General features: G+C 36.2%; 2 protein-coding genes and 1 long non-coding RNA gene across 4 annotated transcripts; 2 read left to right on the forward strand and 1 right to left on the reverse strand.

Annotated features, from left to right (window-relative positions):
- Positions 1-1605: 1605 nt before the first annotated feature.
- Positions 1606-3155, reverse strand: LOC127182174 (uncharacterized). Its single transcript, XR_007829852.1, has 2 exons — positions 2154-3155; positions 1606-1928 (listed from the first exon to the last, which is right to left on the reverse strand). It is a non-coding gene; the product is annotated as an uncharacterized LOC127182174 (long non-coding RNA).
- Positions 3156-3557: 402 nt separating this feature from the next.
- On the forward strand, positions 3558-6988 carry hoxa11a (homeobox A11a). Of its 2 annotated transcripts, XM_051137317.1 has the most exons (3): positions 3558-3681; positions 3819-4384; positions 5003-6988. In XM_051137317.1, exons 1-3 carry the CDS (start codon positions 3620-3622, stop codon positions 5233-5235), a joined length of 861 nt encoding a protein of 286 aa, XP_050993274.1. In that variant the 5' UTR covers positions 3558-3619; the 3' UTR covers positions 5236-6988. The 2 variants fall into 2 exon arrangements, with proteins under 2 accessions (XP_050993274.1, XP_050993275.1); XM_051137318.1 differs by lacking the exon at positions 3558-3681 and having other exon boundaries at positions 3740-4384; positions 5003-6987.
- Positions 6989-14372: 7384 nt separating this feature from the next.
- hoxa9a (homeobox A9a) lies at positions 14373-16289 on the forward strand. The gene is given in 2 exon segments (XM_051136345.1): positions 14373-15058; positions 15353-16289. Coding segments are annotated over 2 exon segments (789 nt in total). The 5' UTR covers positions 14373-14508; the 3' UTR covers positions 15592-16289.
- Positions 16290-19940: the final 3651 nt, after the last annotated feature.

Here is a 19940-nt window from a genome sequence, read left to right on the forward strand (position 1 = left end):
TTTTTTTTTTTTAGCTCTAATGAAGGCCTGCTCTCCGAAACGCGTTAACGCAATAAAGGACCTTAATTCATTTTTTATTTGATGTGTTGCTAGTTTTGTGTTTAATTAGTATTTTTGCTTTTTCCACACACCTTGTGGTTTTAAGTTGCACTAGAATAACTTCAGAAGACGTAGAAATTAATGACGCAAAGTCTTTGTCAGATACAGAAATACATGTGTGCTCTCATTTTATCGCGCTCATTTTCAAAACAAGACTCCAATCATTTTATTGCTATAAAGTACCAAACACACTTCTAATGGTGAAGGATGTAGATGGTAGAGATAAGCAGCGTTGTTAGTTACAGACTTCTTTGCATTTATGTTTAATCAGTATGAATCTCAAATTAAAACAGAAAAAAATGAAATGATCTAAAATGTGCTTCGTGTGGTAACACTTTATTTAAATGATTTTGTTCTAGTTAAAAACAACATCGCTAAATAGCTTAAATACGTTTGGTTATGGTTATAGCTCTTTTAGTTTATATTGTCTTAAACTTGCAAGACACTAGTCAACAATGCGCGCTACTCTCAAAATCCCACGACATTATAACAAATAGTTGTTTTAGCTTTAACATTTATAAACAAATCGTTTATTGTGCATGTAAATATTTTAGCCATGAATTTATTGCATTCTCAGTCAATCCCTGAATTGTCGTACACTTTCAAAACAGTTTTGTTAGATACATTTTTAAAAGCTACACAAAATACAGAATTTTAACCGGTAACCTAACTTCCAGCAAGACTGTCAATTACGCCTCAACAAACGTAGATAACACCAGTCCAGCAAACAAAGTTACGAAGACGTAAAATAAAGTCCCTAGTAGTTGTAGTTGTTGTTTGTTTTTTTTTGTGTGTGTGTGTTTGGGCAGCACACATTGTCATACCCATTTCAAAAGTTTTTGTAATTTAGTTCAAAATTGGGTCAAAATCACTTAGAATTTTTACCATCTTGCTATTTGTTTTTTCGTTTTATATTTATTCGACTTAACAAAGAAGACAAATGCTAAATTACATTATTTACCTTATTTGTTTTATTATATTCGTGTTGTTAATTACTGTGTACATTACACTATTGTATTTAATAATCGTTTTAATTAAAAAATAGCAGTGTAATTTAAATAAAAATTGTAGTTAAAGCTGCAGGCATTTTAACAAATACATTTCACTTCATATCAATTGTAATCTAATTTGTGACTCTAGAAGTAGTCTATTAATTTTCAAACATGCCCAAACATATTTAATAATGCACAGGGTTCCAAACAAATAGCTTTAATCGTTCTCTTGTGCGTTGTGTGACTACAACAGACATAGTTTTGTCGTACCTAAAGTTATTTCACACTGTAGATGTAAACGGACATTCCATAGTTCCACATACAAAAGCTTGGCTGCAAAAACATGATTTTTGAACAAATGAAATATTATTTAGCTTCACACTAGATGTATACAGTTATATATACAGTTACAATTATAGTTACAGTTATTTACACTTTGCACTGTATGATATACATTTACTTTGTGGCGTGTATGTGACAGAGACTATGTGTAATATGTTGATGGGAGGTTTCGTTCGTTTTTTTTTTTTTTTTTTTGTTTTTGTTTTTTTTTTCCCCCAAGTGCCTGTTTTCCCTACTTGTCACATTATATTGCTCTCTGTCGTTCCTTTGTAAAGTTCCCTGATGTGAAAGCGACGTTTGTGAAACTCCATCCGGGGCATAGAGTGGCTTGCGTGGCGTTTGTTGTTCATTCTCTTTTTTTCAGACTTGCACGGTGGGCGGTAGCCCGTCCCCCTCCCCGAACTTGAAGTCGACCGCACAGCCAAGTCTGTGCGGTAACCCTGAGGGAGGGGGGTGCGGGCCGCGGGCCGCAGTGCCCGACTAGACATAGATACACTGTGGAAGACCAAAAAGTGGGAAATTTTATCGTAACTTTATATAAAAGCAGGTTATATGATGCAGTATCTTTCTTTGCATAACATAGGCCTATATAGATTATATTTAAAGATTGTTTGATATATTAATGTTCATATGGCATTATATCCTATTATTCATATATTCTTATTTTAATCCATGTTCTAATTTATTATAATAATTTTTTTTTGTCTAAACTAATCTTACCTTATTCTGAATCTGTTGTTACACAGAAATCGTTGTTTTTAGCTGCATCTTGCGCTACCTCTTCATCTTGGTTGACCAGTTTCGCTCTGTTGTGTTAAAAAAAGAGAGTAAAAAGGAGGTCGCATTATGTAGACCCTACAAATTGCATTAAAATCATTACTTTCCAGGTACCAATCGCAGGTTTCCGTTGTACTCGGGCCCTAAATTACTGCTGAAAGCTTTCCAACACACGGCGCGGAATTTGTCATGAGTTGACGAAGAGGCGGAGCGTCTTGTCTCGGAGCCACCGATTTTGTATTTGTGTCTTTCTGCTAATTATCGTGGAGAAACTATTACTTAAACGTCCGACAATCACACCTTGCAAACATTATGAATGTTGCACTAAATGAGGTTCATGTTACTCACCTCCCTGTGCGTTCCTCAGAGGCACGTTTGGTGCAAGGGGATTAAGAGTTATGCGTTGTGGAAAAGTGAGGCCTTTACCGGCCTAATCCGGGTTTAAGACCCACGGTTAAACTCGTTTATTCTCGGGCCTTTCAAAACTCAATTAAACTGTTTTCTATAGTACTTAATGAGCTGTCGAGACAAAATGGCACACACGTGATAGTTAAAATACTTGCCAGAATTGTTATATAAAATTAGGCACTGTTAGGTAAGTCCACAGAATGTGTCGTTTTTTTTCAGTAGACCTATGTCAAAATGAAACGGCGATAAATACTTTCCGAATGTAGTTCGGTCATCTTTTTACATTAATTAAACTTAGAATGATTTTGTATTGCACATTTTGAACAGAGAAGCACTGGTCTTATTATTTTGAATAAGCATGTGTTCTGATTTACAAGCATAATCACTGATCATCATACTCCTGGCATTTTGCGTCAAATAACTTAATAATAATAATCAAAATGCAAGATGTAAGACTGAAAGACTGTACGGTATAGTGCATATATTTTTAAATGTATTGTTTTGTATGAAGTCTAGTTTACAGAAGCTATATACACGCTTCTCATACCTGCCTTTATTTTCTTCGTATTGATGCCGTTTGTGGTATGATAGACAGTACTGATCGCTCGCATTCCATGTTAAGTCATAAACACTGTGTTTTTGACTCATACATTTCTAAGAATAGATTACAGTACTTTGGCAAAACTTTGTATATATATATATATATATATATATATATATATATATATATTTCATAAAGTCTATTTGTCAGTTTAAAATAGGACGTCAGTAAATTGAACACGATCCAAATTATGTTTAAACAGAGAATGTTTTAATCTTCACAAGATAGTGTTCGCAAACCCATTAGAAATTCATTCACAATTCCGTTTGAACTTCGTTGCACAGTTTGGATCTGCCATTAATTACTTTCCCTGTCAATATACAAACAAAACAAGTGAGCGAGGATCTGTCAATTTCTTTTCTAGATCACGTGACCCTGGCCTCAGTTGGACTGGATAGAGATGGATTTCCACGTCATCTTACGTCTCAAAATTTCTGCCTCGCGGATACCCCTACAACTCGGGTAAGAAGCACGCGCACATGAGAGCTATGTTGTGGGCGTTGCGTATAGGTCTCGCTAGCCCAAGCTAGAAGCTGCGCGGGTACAATGATGGATTTTGACGAGAGGGTTTCTGTTGGTTCCAACATGTATCTGCCCAGCTGCACGTATTACGTTCCGGGGGCTGATTTTTCCACGTTGCCCTCTTTCCTTTCCCAAAGTCCGTCTTCTCGTCCCGTCACCTACTCCTACTCATCTAACCTGCCTCAGGTACAGCATGTCAGGGAGGTTACATTCCGAGACTATGCTATTGACGCGTCCGGTAAATGGCCTCATCGGGGTCCACTGGCTCAGTGTTATCCGTCGGAGGACATAGTGCACAGGGAGTGTTTACCAGCGGCAACGACAGTTGGTGAAATGTTCCCCAAGAATAATGCATCTGCGTATTATCACTCATCGAACTCGACCTCCGCGTCCAATTTCTACGGCAGTGTTGGAAGAAACGGGGTGCTTCCTCAAGCATTTGACCAGTTTTTTGACACCGCCTACGGGGGCTCGGACAGTGTAGCGAACAGCGACTATGCAGCAAGGGATAAAATGCACTCCAGCAAGCAGCCAACGCCGACGCCCGCACCGGAGCAGGAGTCCGAAGGAAAGGAGCGACAGGAGACCAGTAGTCCCGAATCTTCTTCCGGAAACAACGAGGAAAAGACTAGCGGTGCGAGCAGTAAGTATGAGCTCAGCGAGACTGTCATGCGAGAAAGTTTGCAATCTTGCGCGCTCCTGTTAAAATTTTTATATGCTGTTTTATAAGCGTATAAGGTTTATGGAGGGCCTGAGATTTCCCCAACAAAACCTAGGCTACTTATAAACTGTGAGAATCACGTGCTTGGAATTGAAATTGGCCATGAAAAGACTCAAGCTAGCGCATTTTTAACTTGAACTTTAAAATGCATTTAAGTGGCCGCAGTGATTTCACAGGATTGTTTACAACAGTCAGAGTAGCATAAGCCTACTATTTCTCTGGTAATTAATGCATGTTTTAAAAAAGGAAAAACGAGCTATTTTATGTTAGTATAACAATATATATATATATTAAAATCTACAACCCTTTAGATAAAAAGTATGTGCTTTGTAGCCTAAATAAAACTGGACATTTAGATACATTGTCTTTGTATTTATTAGTCTTAACAATGGCAATAATATTTAGATAGATAGATAGATAAATAGATAGATAGATAGGTAGATAGATATTACGTGCACTGTACGTACTTCCTTAACTTATTTTTCATAATCTAACCCTTTGGAGAAATGACGATTATTTGTTTATTGGTCTTTTTTTTAGGTGGACCCAGGGTTCGCAAGAAGAGATGTCCCTATACAAAATTTCAAATCCGGGAGCTCGAAAGGGAATTTTTCTTCAGCGTGTACATCAACAAAGAGAAACGACTTCAGCTCTCACGGATGCTTAACCTTACCGATCGCCAAGTAAAAATTTGGTTCCAGAACCGGCGGATGAAGGAAAAGAAACTAAATCGGGACCGGTTACAGTACTACAGTGCCAACCCACTGCTCTAGGGCAAGGGAATAACGACAGATACACATATACAACAGCTGCAGTAATGAGATCACATACAGACGTTATACAGCGGTTAACTTCAAGTTCGTGACAAGGCACCATTCACTTGTATACAATTACAGAGATCATATAGGACATTGAATTTCACAGTTTAAATACGGGTTGTTTTGTGCTCGTAATAGATAAACGTATACAATTTTGTGGCGAACAGCAATGATTTAATGAAGAGCTCGTGATACACACTGAACATGGACTATTCCGCTTGCATTTGTGATGGACTACACGCGAAGACTGAGTGCAACTGGCTTAAATATTTGGGTCTAAACGAGGAAAGGTTTTTGACAAGCCATTCGTATGGCGTGTTAATTTGTGTGGAGGAATGTAGTACAGGTTGGCCTATATATAAACTGCTAAAATGTTAGCGTGACTGATCCCAGTTTCCGAATTATTTATTTGATTTGCCACCAAATAGAATTTCTTCCATCGTTGTTAGTGAACGTCTTTAAGCAATAACACTTTCTTCTACGGCCGTCTCTCGGGAATGTAAACGACTCATTACAAGCAACTATGTACTGATTATATTCTGATCATCCAAAGTTTTCACTTGCTGCAAACTCTGTGAACAAAGAAATAAAACGGATCGTGAGCTTGACTAAATGGAGAATATGCAATCTCGATTATAAACATTTCCGGACTCGGAATTGTAATCTTCGAAAGTGGACTTTTTCAGGCTTAAGAAATAACGTTTTCACGATTACCTTATTTGCCCATGTTCTGTTTTGCACCGCTATGAACATTGTCCTGGGTTTAAAATAGGGTTTGGCTGATTGTAATTCAGAAAATAATCTGTATGACATATATTTCCTCAATTAAGTAATTAAAGGGGTACAACGTATATTTGTAGCACACCGTCTTATTTTCAAATATATCTATAATTGTGTGCATATACATTGTGCATGAGTCTTCACATGCGCATTATGTGCATTTATGAAAAGCTTTGTTTTGTTTCGTTTTTCTTCTTTTTCTCAAGAATTCTCTCGGACCATGGCATGAAACAATAGTTACCTGACAGTTTTACCGTCACAGTGGTTACAGTATTTGCAGTTATCATCTGAATGTTTATGGCCGTACTCGTAGTGTTCATATATGACAGCCTAAGAGCAATAAACTAAAGACAGAAGGAGAGAGAAAGAAAGTAGAAGAGAGGGGGAGAGAAAGACTAAGCTTTATGGTTGCTTGCCGCGGAGCGACTTGGCCTGGCTGGCGCATCCTTTGAGGCGCTGAGGAATATCCGCCTAATTACGGGGACATCCTCCTTGTTGCTTCAGCAACACGACCATAAAAGCTGTCTGTGTCTGAAGCATTTGGGCAATTGCAGTGTGGTGCCATAAACCGTCTGAGAACCAAGGTTATTAGCCACGATTCCAAGGGTACAGAGGCAAAGAGATTTTGAGGTGCGGCTTTCAGGAGTGCTCGTGTGCTTTCTGTCTGTTGTATTACTTTCACACTAAAAGTTTTTCAAGACGCGTGTTGTGCTGTTTCCTCTGTTTTATTTATTGATTATTATTATTTTAATTTAGTTTTTCTCTATTTACATATTGCATGCAATGATAACTCTTCCATGAGTAGGTTCAAATGGCTTCCATTGGGAGGCACTCGTGAGATCAATGTCATGGCCGTGGATCATCGACTGAACAGAAGGACATTTGCAGACTGAAATATCTGAACGTCAAAAATATTTTGAATCGTTGTTTTAAGGCAACATCATAAGCAATGCTTTTATAAATTATATCGATATTTTCTCTATCTATCTATCTATCTATCTATCTATCTATCTATCTATCTATACATACATAGATACATACATACGTATATAGTTGGTTGGTTTGGGTTCGTTGAATACCAAATTCCCTGCAGGTGTTCCGACCGTACTGCCTTAAATTCAGACAGTCACTAAAACATTCCACAACTTTAACCGTCTGGAACAGAACACGCATTAAATGTCCACCGGTCTTAATATATTAAATATGATAGTGTAAAATATGAGGGTATTAAAATTACCACTGAATCAAAAAGTTTATGGCAAATGAACTATGCTCCGTCGATTAAGAAATCCATTAAGGATAAGTCTATACCAAAGACTTTTTCGCTTAAATCTCTGAGCAAAATTGTTTGATAATTTTTTTTTTTATATATATATAAAAATGGCCAAGCTAATTTATAGCCAGCTGTAATCAAGGATGTATTGGTCTCAAAAATGACGCATATCGTTCATGCGAGCTTTCAGCGATGATTGAACATTAACTGGAGAATATAACAGTGACTATGCTGTCTGAACAGCTCTTTTTCTCTCCTGTTGACAAATTGAATTATGTAATTTAAAATGGTGTTTGTAATTTTGATACATTGTCGTGCCTTTCCGCATTAGGACTTAAGTAACAGCATGAAGAGGTGAGAGCAGGCGGACGGGTAGTGTTACGGTGCGTGTGGATTATTTGTCTCTAGTGCAAAATAAATGCTTCCGCTGATAGCAATAAAATGTGAGGTTTCTGTTCTTGAGTTTCTCTTACAGCGAACTCGATCTTGGGAACAAAGAAACGTGAAAATAAGAGGGGTGAGTTTATCTGGCATGTCAGATTGGTAGGTATAGGGCATAGTAACTAAAACACATAGGCCTATCAAATATTACATTTAGATCGACAGATATTAAACAAGTAATGGGTACAAACTGTTGTTATACAGAAAATAGTAATGTCTGTATATGCATCTTAGTTGTAGTCCCCAAATGAGGCCTAATTTCATTATTAAACCAAGTCTAGACTATTTCCTATAGTGTACTCGAGTGTAACCACTAATTGACATCAAATATGGATTATATATGGTCTGTACTAAAGACAAACAATATACAATATACAACCACAACCAATAATAATAATGAGTTTTTATATAGCCCTATCACATTTTAAACTAAAGGTTTATAATATAGAAAAAGCGATTTGATTTTGATATCCACAGTTCCTTTAATTTCATTGTTACAGTAACTTCTTAAAAGGTCAGTAATAAGGATTAGATTACCCTTATTTGTATTATTTTAAATATAACAAATAAAAAACTTAAAATATCGAGAGATAAAGGGTCAGAAATGTGGCCATGTGGTGGAATTTATGACTGTTAAAACTGTTAAAATCTCTTTTTCACGTTTATTTTTAAACTTGAATTTGAACAAGCCAGTGTCAGTGTCAATCTCACGGCGTGGATTTTGCAACCTAAGAAACGTTGCACTGTCGGTGTTTTGTTTGTGTTGTTTTAGCATGTGGATGTTTAAAAGATTTGAAAAATTAGTAATATGTTGAGTTTGAAGACGGTACTTTCAAATGTGTGTGTGCACCAGAAACGCCAGTAGTTATTTTGTTCCAGGCATAATTCTACAAATACTTAATATTAATTAAAGAATTAATATTTATGTTTTGTTGTTAACACGTAGGCTGTTGGTAAACTGAACTCTTTCGAGCTATATGTTTTACAATAAGCAGCTATATCAAGTGTATCTTAATATAGCTGTTTGTTTGGCTTTAAATGCATGTTTTAAAACGTTGTGTATTTTTCAAACACTGAGGGTGGAAAAAAAGTTTGTGGCAAACCGCAATTTCACACGTGCACACATGTTTTAGCTCGTGTGCGCGAGGTTGAGCGCAGAATGGCGCATAGTTCGAGAATCCAGGCGTCCTACATCTGGTCTTCTCTGCAGTCCAAACGTTGCAGCTATACAGACAGGTGACGCAGGCCTGGAAGGGGTGTGGCTCTTTTTGTTGCTAGGCTCCTACTGGTTGAAACGTGCGCACTGAACTGAACGAGGGCACCTCAGCACACCCACCTTGTCAAACGAAGTAAATGACCACCAATGAGCTTTCTCATGCACTATCCCCAAAACACTTCCCGGTAATGGCGTGCCTGGTGTTAGCGCAAAAGGGAGTGAGTCTCTTTTGGATTCCCTAATTAATAAGCGGACTGAACATGGCAGCTAGATCAGCGTCAGTAGATGGAGTTTGGCATTACTCGCAATCCAGTAAATTTAAGAAAACTGTGGCTGCTCAAACCATAACTGTGGCCAGCATAGCGATGTGGTTTGGAGCAGCTCGTGTCGCATCGTTAATACAGTTTGCCTCTGTCCTTAGGACATCAAAGGAGACGGGGCATTGTTTTTTTTCGAGCCGCTGAAGTGCGCAAAAGTAGCAGCCAGTCAGAATGAGTGAGGATTATGGTTCACGGGATGCGTCGGGCTTGTGCTAGGATCCTATAGCTTTTCAGTAGTGTCTTGCAGGGATCAGATAGGCCACCAGACGTCGAACCTTTGACTTCCCTATCACTAAGAAAGTATTATCAAGCGAACAAGATGGAGATTGTATTAGTGTTGTCTAAACGCCGGATGACAACGATGAGGAAAAATCACAGGAAACGCAGCACATTCGGGAAATATGTCAGACTTGACAGGGGTGCTTGGTGCAATGTGGCAAAGGTAAGGTTTTAGGTCTGTTATAGGTCTGGTCTGTAATATACATTTTATACAATTACTTTATTACTAATAAACCTTTTAAGTCATTAATGTATTGATCTGGTACAGAGGCTATATAATATATAATATAAATAGCTTGTTAAATAAATTACAAATTTGAATAAAAATCCAAATTAATTGATTGAATGGAAGTAATATATTTCCAGAAATTTACTGAGAGAAAAATACTCAACAATATTAGTATAAAATGCTATACGATAGAATATGTGGTTCAATAAAAAAGTTTCTATACTAAACGGTGTCTATCGAGTGCGGCGTCAAATAAAAATAAATAAATTATAAAGGTGTATTAATTACTAAAAATGCGTATATAGGCTACCAAAATGTGCTACAATCAGGCTATATCATTTGAGTTAAGAAACACTACAGAAATATTCCTGTTCCTATTCCGATATTCCTTTCCTAAACTTTCCTAAATGTTTGATATTCCTTTCCTATTCGAATCGTGATCTCAAATATTGTTGCTTTGTGTTTTATTTTGAAACTAAACATCTGAAACAACACAAATTTTATTATATAGACCATAAAACAAACGCTGTTCCATTTTGCTGTCACTAGCGTTATTAATACATGTGCTATATCTTGTACTTCGAAATGGAGTGTTCAGCAAACTGGATAACGGAAGACTTGCCGGAAGAAGCGCTGTCCTTGCACCAAACAACAAACCTTAGAGCTGGAGAAGAAGTTCCTCTACAGTCTACATGATGTACTTGACTCAGGAGCGCCGCCTAGAAATCAGTCGCAGGGTGCACCTGACCGACAGGCAAGTTAGTTTCCCAGAAGCCCCGTTTGAAAATGGAGAAAATTACCCGCGCAAAGATCATTTTCTAAGTCTGTGAGAGTTTATTTAGCAGTATATACATGTATATATGTATGATTCATGAATAATGTATACCAGTACGATTAAAATAAAAACGAATAATACATGCCATTAAAAAATGCAATATATTCAATTATACAGTTTCTTTTGCACAGTGCTAACATGCTAAACATACCTACTACTAAACATAAGGCATTTAACATTTATATTCCATACGTTGTGTGTGTGTATATATATATATATATATATATATATATATATATATATATATATATATATATAATATGAAGAGTTCAGATGCAAAAGCCTCTAAATTAATCTGACATATTTCTTTAAAATGAGCATTTCTTTCTGGCTACTTTGTATAGGTTTCTATGTAAGTACTGGTACTTCTGATTGGGTTGAGGCTGGAATTTAGCGAGTGTGAAGTAAAAGTATTTGATGGACGTATACTAGGTGTCAGGAGCATTCACTCAGTATCATTCTCATTTTGACCGAGATGGCTTTTAGCTGGTTTTGCATCTGAGCTTTTATATATATATATATATATATATATATATTTACCAAAGTATGGAATGAATGATAAGCCATGCGTTATGTCTAGTAGTATGTTTAGTATGTTAGCACTTTGCAAATATTTCTTATTTTCTTTGTTTTTTTTTTTTTTTTTTTTTTTTTTTTTTTTTTTAGTCGTGATGGTAGGCTACGCATTATTCAAGAATCGTGTAGCAAATTGTTTAAATATTTAGAATTTGTGTGCCCGCGCACGCGCTTTATTTTTATACAAATTATCCTTGGCTATACTACAGCATAAGCTACTTGCAAAGGCGACGTTGTGAAATAAAATCGCCACATAGGCTAAACAATGTGTTTTGCATAAGGAAATCGTAAACCACTGTAATGTTTGTGAATTTAGTGGGTATCTATCTATCTATCTATGTATCTATCTATCTATTAAAACTGCCTAGGTCGCTGAACTACGAATTATGAATCTCTGTGAGGCGAAACAGAAAGAAATGATTTAGGGTTTTGGCATCGGATAAAGAATGTGTATGTGTACAAGCTTACACATATAATGTTGGTTTTCAAGGTGTATATTTTACATTTGTGCTTACTTGACCTCTATTGAGCTTTGCTGTGAAAGCGCAGTGTCTTAAATATATATATATATATATATATATATATATATGTGTGTGTGTGTGTGTGTATATATGTGTGTGTGTGTGTGTATATGTATGTATAATTATTATTATTTTTTTTAATTTAAGTCATATTTCGTTTTGCAATGAAATTCCGAAATGTATTTAAGCATAATTCAGCAAAGGGCCACGACATGTATAGACACCGTAGTATTATGGCGACTTTCGTCTGCTTTTGTGGCATTTTATTGCTGGCTACTTTATGAGGCTCGTCACTTTTCTGAGAGACTACCCTCAGTACAGACTGGATAGAGGCAGGAATATAGACGTTCGGATTTCAGGCGATGAAAAACAGTCATTTTGTGGTACGCAGTTTCATTAAAGTGAAGTGAAAACACAGGTAAGATGCTATTCTGACATGAAAAGTCTTGGCTGTTACGAAAAGTGCATGTTGTCTGATAGAAAATGCAGATTAAAGATTAGATGAAAGGTAATGATGGCGATTTGTTTAGATACCATTAGCTGTTTTGTCTTAAGAGTTGAACCAGACTGTCGAGTGGTTTAGGTAGTTTCATGTTGTTGGGACTGAATATTTAAACTCTGCAACACGAAACTGTCTTAATTGCCCCAGTTTCATTCGTCGGTAACCTACGATCTGCTTATTTTTACCTAGTGAACATCGAAACGGTCCGAAATCATTTAAATTACCATAAAATGTAAAGCATTATTATTATTTTAGAAAGTGCCTTTTGAACACAATCGCCATGAGTTGTTTGATGTTTGAATTTTCGGACTATTCAGACACTGATTTGTCGAACTCAGTGTAGACAGTACTTGACAAGGCCTCGGTTACGTCCAATACACGGCAATCGAGCCTTGTCTGCTGTAAGCAACAGCGACCTCGGTGGCGTGCCACTGAGCTCGAGAAATTGCGTTCCCGGCTTCCGCCTAGCGCCGTAAGAACACAAAGGGCAAGACTGGCTTTATGGTGGCACTCCAGTACAGCTAAAGGAAATTTATTTGTGTCTAAAAAGCATGAATAACGCCTATGGTAAAACTCGGTTGTGTTAACAAACACCCCCGAGCAGTTTACGGCCTCAAAGGGCCATGTTGTTTCCGTCTCTCTCTTCTTTTTTGAGAACTAGTGCCGTTTCCTGTTGTAAAATAGTAAAATCCTTCTGAATGCCCTTCTGGTAATCACGAATGGACTTCTAAATGGTGTGAACAATTATTTAATTATTTGAAGAAAAAACATCGTTTTTGATAGCCTATTTCTGCATTTCCATTGTACGAGGCTCACAATTACTGAGTCGATGCGTATTAGACTTTTTTTGTGTACTTGTATGTCTGTAGGAAAAAGGTTTTAAAAGTTTTTAATGGTAATTACTCGTTTTTACTTGAGATTCCCTTTATTGTATTACGTTTTTATGTTAATTTTGCTTGTGCCGGTAAATGTTAAAGTAATAGTTAACTTATTTTAACTGCTTTTTTTTATATGTAAACGATATATAAATGGAATTCATTTATGGCCAATGATTGCAGAATAAAACGTACAACAACATTTATAATAATAATAATAATAATAATAATAATAATAATAATATTTTAGTTACTATAATCTGTTATTTTTATATAATATAATTAATAATAGTATTAGTATTAATAAAAGCTCTTTAATTTTTTCAGTGGCAATTACATTTACTGTACAAAATCACCGTTTTGACGTTATCTGTTCGGTTGTGCAGATTAAAATTATTTGATAAATGTATTGTAGTAATTGCCAAATTGTATGTTTACATTTTCATTTTAAGACATATGTTTGGCTTCGACGTGTATTTTGTGTATTTTTTCTGAACCATTTATAAATTTGCAATTCGAAGACTTTGTATCGATATAAAGAAAGTACTTTCTTTCAGTCAGTCATTACAATATATTATCATTCATTGTGAACATTCTGAAATAATGTACTATGCGAAAGTATATTTTAATGCATGAAGGACAAGAAACTACTGGCATTCTACTGATATAATCGGTAGTATACCAGCAGGTCGGGTCGCCATGTACACTGCACTGTAACATTTTTTTTAAATGCGTAAATTATGAAAACTAAAACCGCACAACCAACAAGTAGAACATCTATTATTCAGTATTCATAAAACAGGCCGTTCCTATCATAGTGGTCTAATCCCTCTCAATTTCTTTGTCAAATATAGTGTCAGTTTGATTACGTACATTTATGCCAATATCTCCTGTCCATGCTGTTTGTCTGCAGAAAAGTAGATTTTCTAGTTTCGAATGCAGTCAACTCATTTGAGACATTACTTTTTGTAAATAACATCCTTGGGGTTGTGCTTTGAATTTGATCTAAACAAATTTAGATATTTTTTTTTTTTTTTTAGTGTTTACATTTTGCAAATATGCCTATTTATTTATTTTAATAGCTTATTCGATGATTGTTTTATTAGAGAAGATTACAACCAAAGCAATATTATTTTTTTTTTTTCTTTCTTTCTTTCTTTTTTTTTTTTTTTTACAGAAATTCCATTGATTTTTTTTTTTTTTTTTTTTTTTTTTTTCCATTGTTCTGTTCCAGTGGTCACGTGCGCACCTCACCCAATCAAATGGCAGTTTGCTCTCAACTTATTAGCTGACTGGGGCTTTGTGAGGGGGATGTTGCCTCTCCATTTTCACAGATTGTTATTTTGTGAGCGTGTTACTGTATGTGTGTGTTAGTGTTTTTATGTGTGTGTATGCATGAGAGTGCGTCCCTGCCATGTCGACATCCGGAGCTCTGACAGGATATTATGCTGACTCTCTTGTTATGCCGGACAACGAGGAGACTCGCTTCTCCTCAGGGTCAGGGCTCATTCAGCACAGGCCCTCCGTTCTACCCACAGACCATACAGAGCTCGGTCCCTGCACATTCCCGGCAAAGCAACCCGTTTATGGTGGCTCGGGTTGGGGCCACATCCCAACGCATTTCTCCAGCGGTGTACCGTCAGTGTATCAGCCGCATACGCAACCTCCAGTAGCTGGGGATTACGTGCAGTCTTGGCTCTTGGACTCTGCATGTGGGCTGCCTCTCACTGAGCTACCGACGATCCATCATCACTTTCATGCCAAACCTGATACAAATAGAACGAATGATAACGGCACAGAGGCCAGTTCACATGCCGTACTACCTTCTGGAGACTTCACTAATGGAGGATGTTCTGCCGACACTGAGACAGTTTCTGGCCGGACTGCTGACAAGGGAGGCGATATAGAGAAGAAACCGGGCGCTGATCCAGGTAAGGCTGGCCAAATAATGGGATATATGAGTACAATGATATTAAACTTATATTAAGCACTATTGATAAATTCCTATGTTTTAACATGATTCTTGTTCTAGTTAAATGCTGTAAAATCGTGCGACATATTTACTTCGGTTTAGACGTGATTGTTACGAGGCCCTGAGATATGTTTGGGTAACCGTGATTTATGCCATGGTCTGGATTTTAGATATATAGGGTCTTGTATTAAAAACATTCTCTACTCGCTTATGACTTCGAAACCCTCATTCCCTTCCCTCTACCTTTCCCCAGACAACCCTGTGTCCAACTGGCTTCACGCGAGCTCGACGCGTAAAAAACGATGCCCTTATACTAAGCACCAGATCCTCGAGCTGGAGAAAGAGTTTTTATTTAACACTTACCTCACGCGCGACCGGCGGTACGAGGTCGCCCGTCTACTGAACCTCACGGAGAGACAGGTCAAAATTTGGTTCCAAAACCGCAGGATGAAGATGAAAAAATTAAACAAAGATGGAACGAAGGACGACTAAGAATGAAGCACTTCGTGTAGGTGAGGATGTGAGATAATCCATCCTTTTACTGAAATGATCATGTCGTGGGATTTTACATTAGGTCTTGTGTTATTCAAGCATTTTGTTAACGCATGCTGGGATCCAATAGTTTTATATATTGGATTAGGCTAATTTTTGTCATGAGTGGTTCCATCTTACTGAATACGGCACAATTATTTTTTCCAGACGTATTTTTAAATACTCGCTGACGCTGCATTCTTCAAAATTTCAGTTGGACCAAATTTATTAGTAATGAATAAACATGTTGGAACAATATGCTATACCTCTTCAATTGTAGTTAGTATATCCGTGTGTATTTCGGCCCGCAAATTAAGTTCTGTAGCGTTTCCTAAATTTTCGCTAGAGTGAGAGAGAGGGAAAAATATGGGCCCATGTATATGTAAAGTCAATACACTTGTGTACATGAGATATGTACCATTAGAAAGTATTTCCTTTTTTTTGTATGTGCTATTAGAAAATTTTGTTTTGTATTGACAATTATGACATTACCACTACCTAGTCACTTCACTACCTATTTGTTTTGAATCGACCAAAATTTTCACGCCATATCAGCCGATATGATATTGGGTGAAGTCTGTGAACTTCAGGGAACCAGTAAAAATAGATACTGAGCTGTAGAAAAAGCACTGTAGGCAACTTTTTAAATACCTCATGGTCTGTTGGCCATCATATATATATATATATATATATATATATATATATAGTGTGTGTGTGTGTGTGTGTGTGTGTGTGTGTGTGTATATATATATATATATATATATATATATATATATATATATATATGTGAAGAGTTCAGATGCAAAATCAGCTAAAAGCCATCTCAGTCAAAAATGAGATAATGATAATGAGTGAATGCTCTCGACACATATTATACGTCCATCAAATACTTTTTCTTCAAACTCGCTAAAATTCCAGCCTCAGCCCAATCGGAAGTACCGGTACTTAGGTACAAACCTATACATCTGAGCCTGATAAAAATGCATTTTTTAAAGAAAGACGTCAGATGGATTTAGCTGGTTTTGCATCTGAACTCTTCATACATACATACATACATACATATATACATATATATATATATATATAGTTAGTTAGTTTACTTAGTATTTGTTTCGTTTACTTTTTTTCAGATGTAATCTGTGATTTCATTTTATTTATTGAATAATAAAAGCATTTCATATCTCCAAACAAGTCTCCCTTAGATTTTGTGGTCCTCGTGACATTTTAAATAAGAAATACGATGAGAGAGTGAGAAAGTTGTATTCAGTTTGTTAGAATTTCTTGTAGTTTCCAGATATTTAATAGAGTTGTATTTTGCATCATAAGAAATAAATATTTATTTTTTTGTAGAATTGTTTTTATTGTATATGTGTATCTGTTGAGTCATTGGTTAACTTTAGTTAAACGATGCTGTGTAAACATGAAAAAAAGAGCGTAAAACGTCCTTAGATGTAAATAAAAATATTCAAGTCTTATAAAAACGCAACTATATATTTTACCCATACCAGGAGATGGGTATTTCACAGACCTGCCATCAACTCTTGCGGAATGTGTTCTGAGGCCAGGCTATGCTGGGCGAGTTCGTACTCGGGGAGAACAGGTCTGGCAGATGAGGTTGTTAGCTGCATGCTGCCATAAAAGACAATTACTGCTATAACCGTTTATGGTGTGCAAAGCGCTGCGAGGCGAGAGAACGCAACACAACAGAGATATTATAGGACTCGACAGCTGGGGCCAGTGAACAACGCACCATGTGTGTCTGAATCTTTGGAATTAAAAAAACAGACCTGTCGTCTTAACCTCCATGATTATGTGCTTTTGCTCAACGTGATGTCTGTTCAAACATAGAAACATTAAAATCTAAATCTGAATGTGTTTTATTTTATTTAAAGCTTACTGTATAACCTGCTGGCGGCATAAGGGGCACAGGTATAGCGCGGGACTTTGACTTCAAAGTCCTCACCACGGAGACAAGGCAATGAATCGCAGACACGGCAACAGACATTGGCATTCCATTTTCAATGGCTTTATGGCCGTCCAGACACAATTAGACCGTTTCCAGAGGCCCGACACCCATTTGGAGATTTTTTTTTCTTCAGTCACCCTTCGCTTTAAGAGAGACTCGACTACGTGCACAAAAAGCCAGCGGAAATAATCTAGTTTTATTGGCCTCTGATTGCAGTTTGCCCAACGGCACCCTTTGTGTAGGTCTACAGTGAATTGGAGGCGTCAGTGCAAATTCTCCAGAGGTTTTAAAACAATACTGACGAAATGAAAATAATGAAAATCATTCATATTCTTGCATTCACTTGCAGAAATTAATTTGCCCATAACACATTGCCTTATCGTGGATGTCCAAGCATAAATAAAACCACTCTATCGTCATAGCAGTTGCCTGCGTTGTTATACAGTCTGACCACTTGATGTCAGTAAAACCTCAAAATCGCGACTATGTTTGAACGTCTTAACACGTATTTTCATTACATGTTCCCGCTTTCTTTTTCAAGTCTTCATTAGTTTATTTTTTGTCTGAACTTACAAACAAAAAATCTTCTTGAGGCTCCCCGTTTGTTCTTTTTCTATTCATTATCAAACCATTGTTTCGTGTAAAGCAATATTTACAACGTACGCTAACGCTGAATCAAAGTAATTTGAGTAATTTCTGCATTTCTGCATTATGTATTAATAATGTTCTTTTTTCTGCATTTAATTAACAATGCAACCCCATCTTCCATTCATATAGCCTATATATAATGATAGAACATGTCAATGTATTCTTTTTATGACGTTATGTAAAAATCGCTGTTTTAAAAAAAAAAGTCCGCGACTGGGTAAATTGTGTATAGAACACATGTTGGATTAAACTAACCCAGAAAGGGATTATAGAAAATGTATAAATAAACTAACAGTGAATTTAAATAGACTATTACGCCTCCCAAAAATTACACTTAATAACTGGTAATGGAAATCTTTATTTGATAATGTCAGTTAGACAAATTTATTCTTCTTAAGTCTTTTTTAAAAAGAGGGGAAAAAGAAGCACACAAGAGCAAACTCGGTGCACTGGCATCTGTGGAAACACAATTGGTATCGGTATAGTGTGGTCTGGAAATCATAATAAAAAAATAAAAATATGAAAACTATATTCGTGTTTGTAAAATGACGTCGAAAAAATATATATGCAACGTTACCTTGTGTGCTCTCCTATGAAAATAGCCTAACATACTCGACAACATCGTTAAGTTTCTTCTTTTTTTTTTTTTTTTTTTTTTTATGTATGCATGTATGTATGTGTGTGTGTGTGTGTGTGTCTTACCGTACTATTACTATATTACACTAGTTAGCTTTAGGCTACTGAAGGTTCCTTACATTGGATTGTTTTACGTTCAGTATTCTTTGTTTTTCTTAGTTTTTTCTTCAGATATTTTTTTTTTTATTCAGTGTTTTTTTTTTTTTCTCCAAATAAATGAAAACAAATAAACATATATTAATTAAAAAAATCTCGCTTTTGTTACACCTCCAATCATATTTGATCATGTAGAATAATTAATTATTATTATTGTTATTATTGTTATTATTGTTATTATTATTATTATTATTATTATTATTGAAATCATTGCATCAATCAAGCTGTTGTTAAAAATGACTCTTTTGACTTGTGTAATTTCTAAATCTGTTCAAAACAAATTTGAAAATTTTGGGGATACAATATATTTTGATATACAAATTTTCATAATCGTAATCATTATCGGTCCTTGGACTAATTTATAAGATTAACTACTGTTCTTACAAGCTGATGAAAAGGCAAAAGCAATACTTATTGGCTGTCTAGTGCTTGCGGAGTGATCATGTGACTTCATGGGCCCAATGCCAGAGAAGTGGGATTTAATATGAACTCCAGCTATAATAGGATTGTATATCAACCTAGCTCGTAAAAACGACACCGAGGATTTCTGCTCAACAACCCAGTAGGATGAAAAAGTATATGAATTATAATTAAACTGGAATGTCTTACAGTCGTACGCAGTGCGCACTCACTCCTCCTCTTCAACACTGCCCAAAAAATGTTGCTTTGTGTACGATTTGTCGTCTATACTACAGGAGGAAATGACTGTTTCCAAAATGTTGCTCATACATGACGTGGTCAAGCTGCGGCTTATCGGGGATTTAAAAAGAACTGGGCTCAGATTCATATAGCAAGCATAAACGGACGAAACCTCTCGAATGTGTATCTTCAAATGGGAATGTAAGGTATGACTTTCACGTTTATTTGAAACAGCTTGCGGTGTATTTGGGTCAGAGGCTATAGA

This window comes from Labeo rohita, chromosome 19 (assembly GCF_022985175.1).
Source record: "Labeo rohita strain BAU-BD-2019 chromosome 19, IGBB_LRoh.1.0, whole genome shotgun sequence".
Classification (NCBI taxonomy): Eukaryota; Metazoa; Chordata; class Actinopteri; order Cypriniformes; family Cyprinidae; genus Labeo; species Labeo rohita.

Excerpts from the sequence above, each read along its gene's own strand:
- hoxa11a (XM_051137317.1), top strand. The coding sequence starts at position 3,620 with ATGGATTTCCACGTCATCTTACGTCTCAAAATTTCTGCCTCGCGGATA. Across the intron at positions 3,682-3,818 it reads CGGATACCCCTACAACTCGG|CTGCACGTATTACGTTCCGG; the intron begins GTAAGAAGCACG and ends GTATCTGCCCAG. Across the intron at positions 4,385-5,002 it reads AAAGACTAGCGGTGCGAGCA|GTGGACCCAGGGTTCGCAAG; the intron begins GTAAGTATGAGC and ends TCTTTTTTTTAG.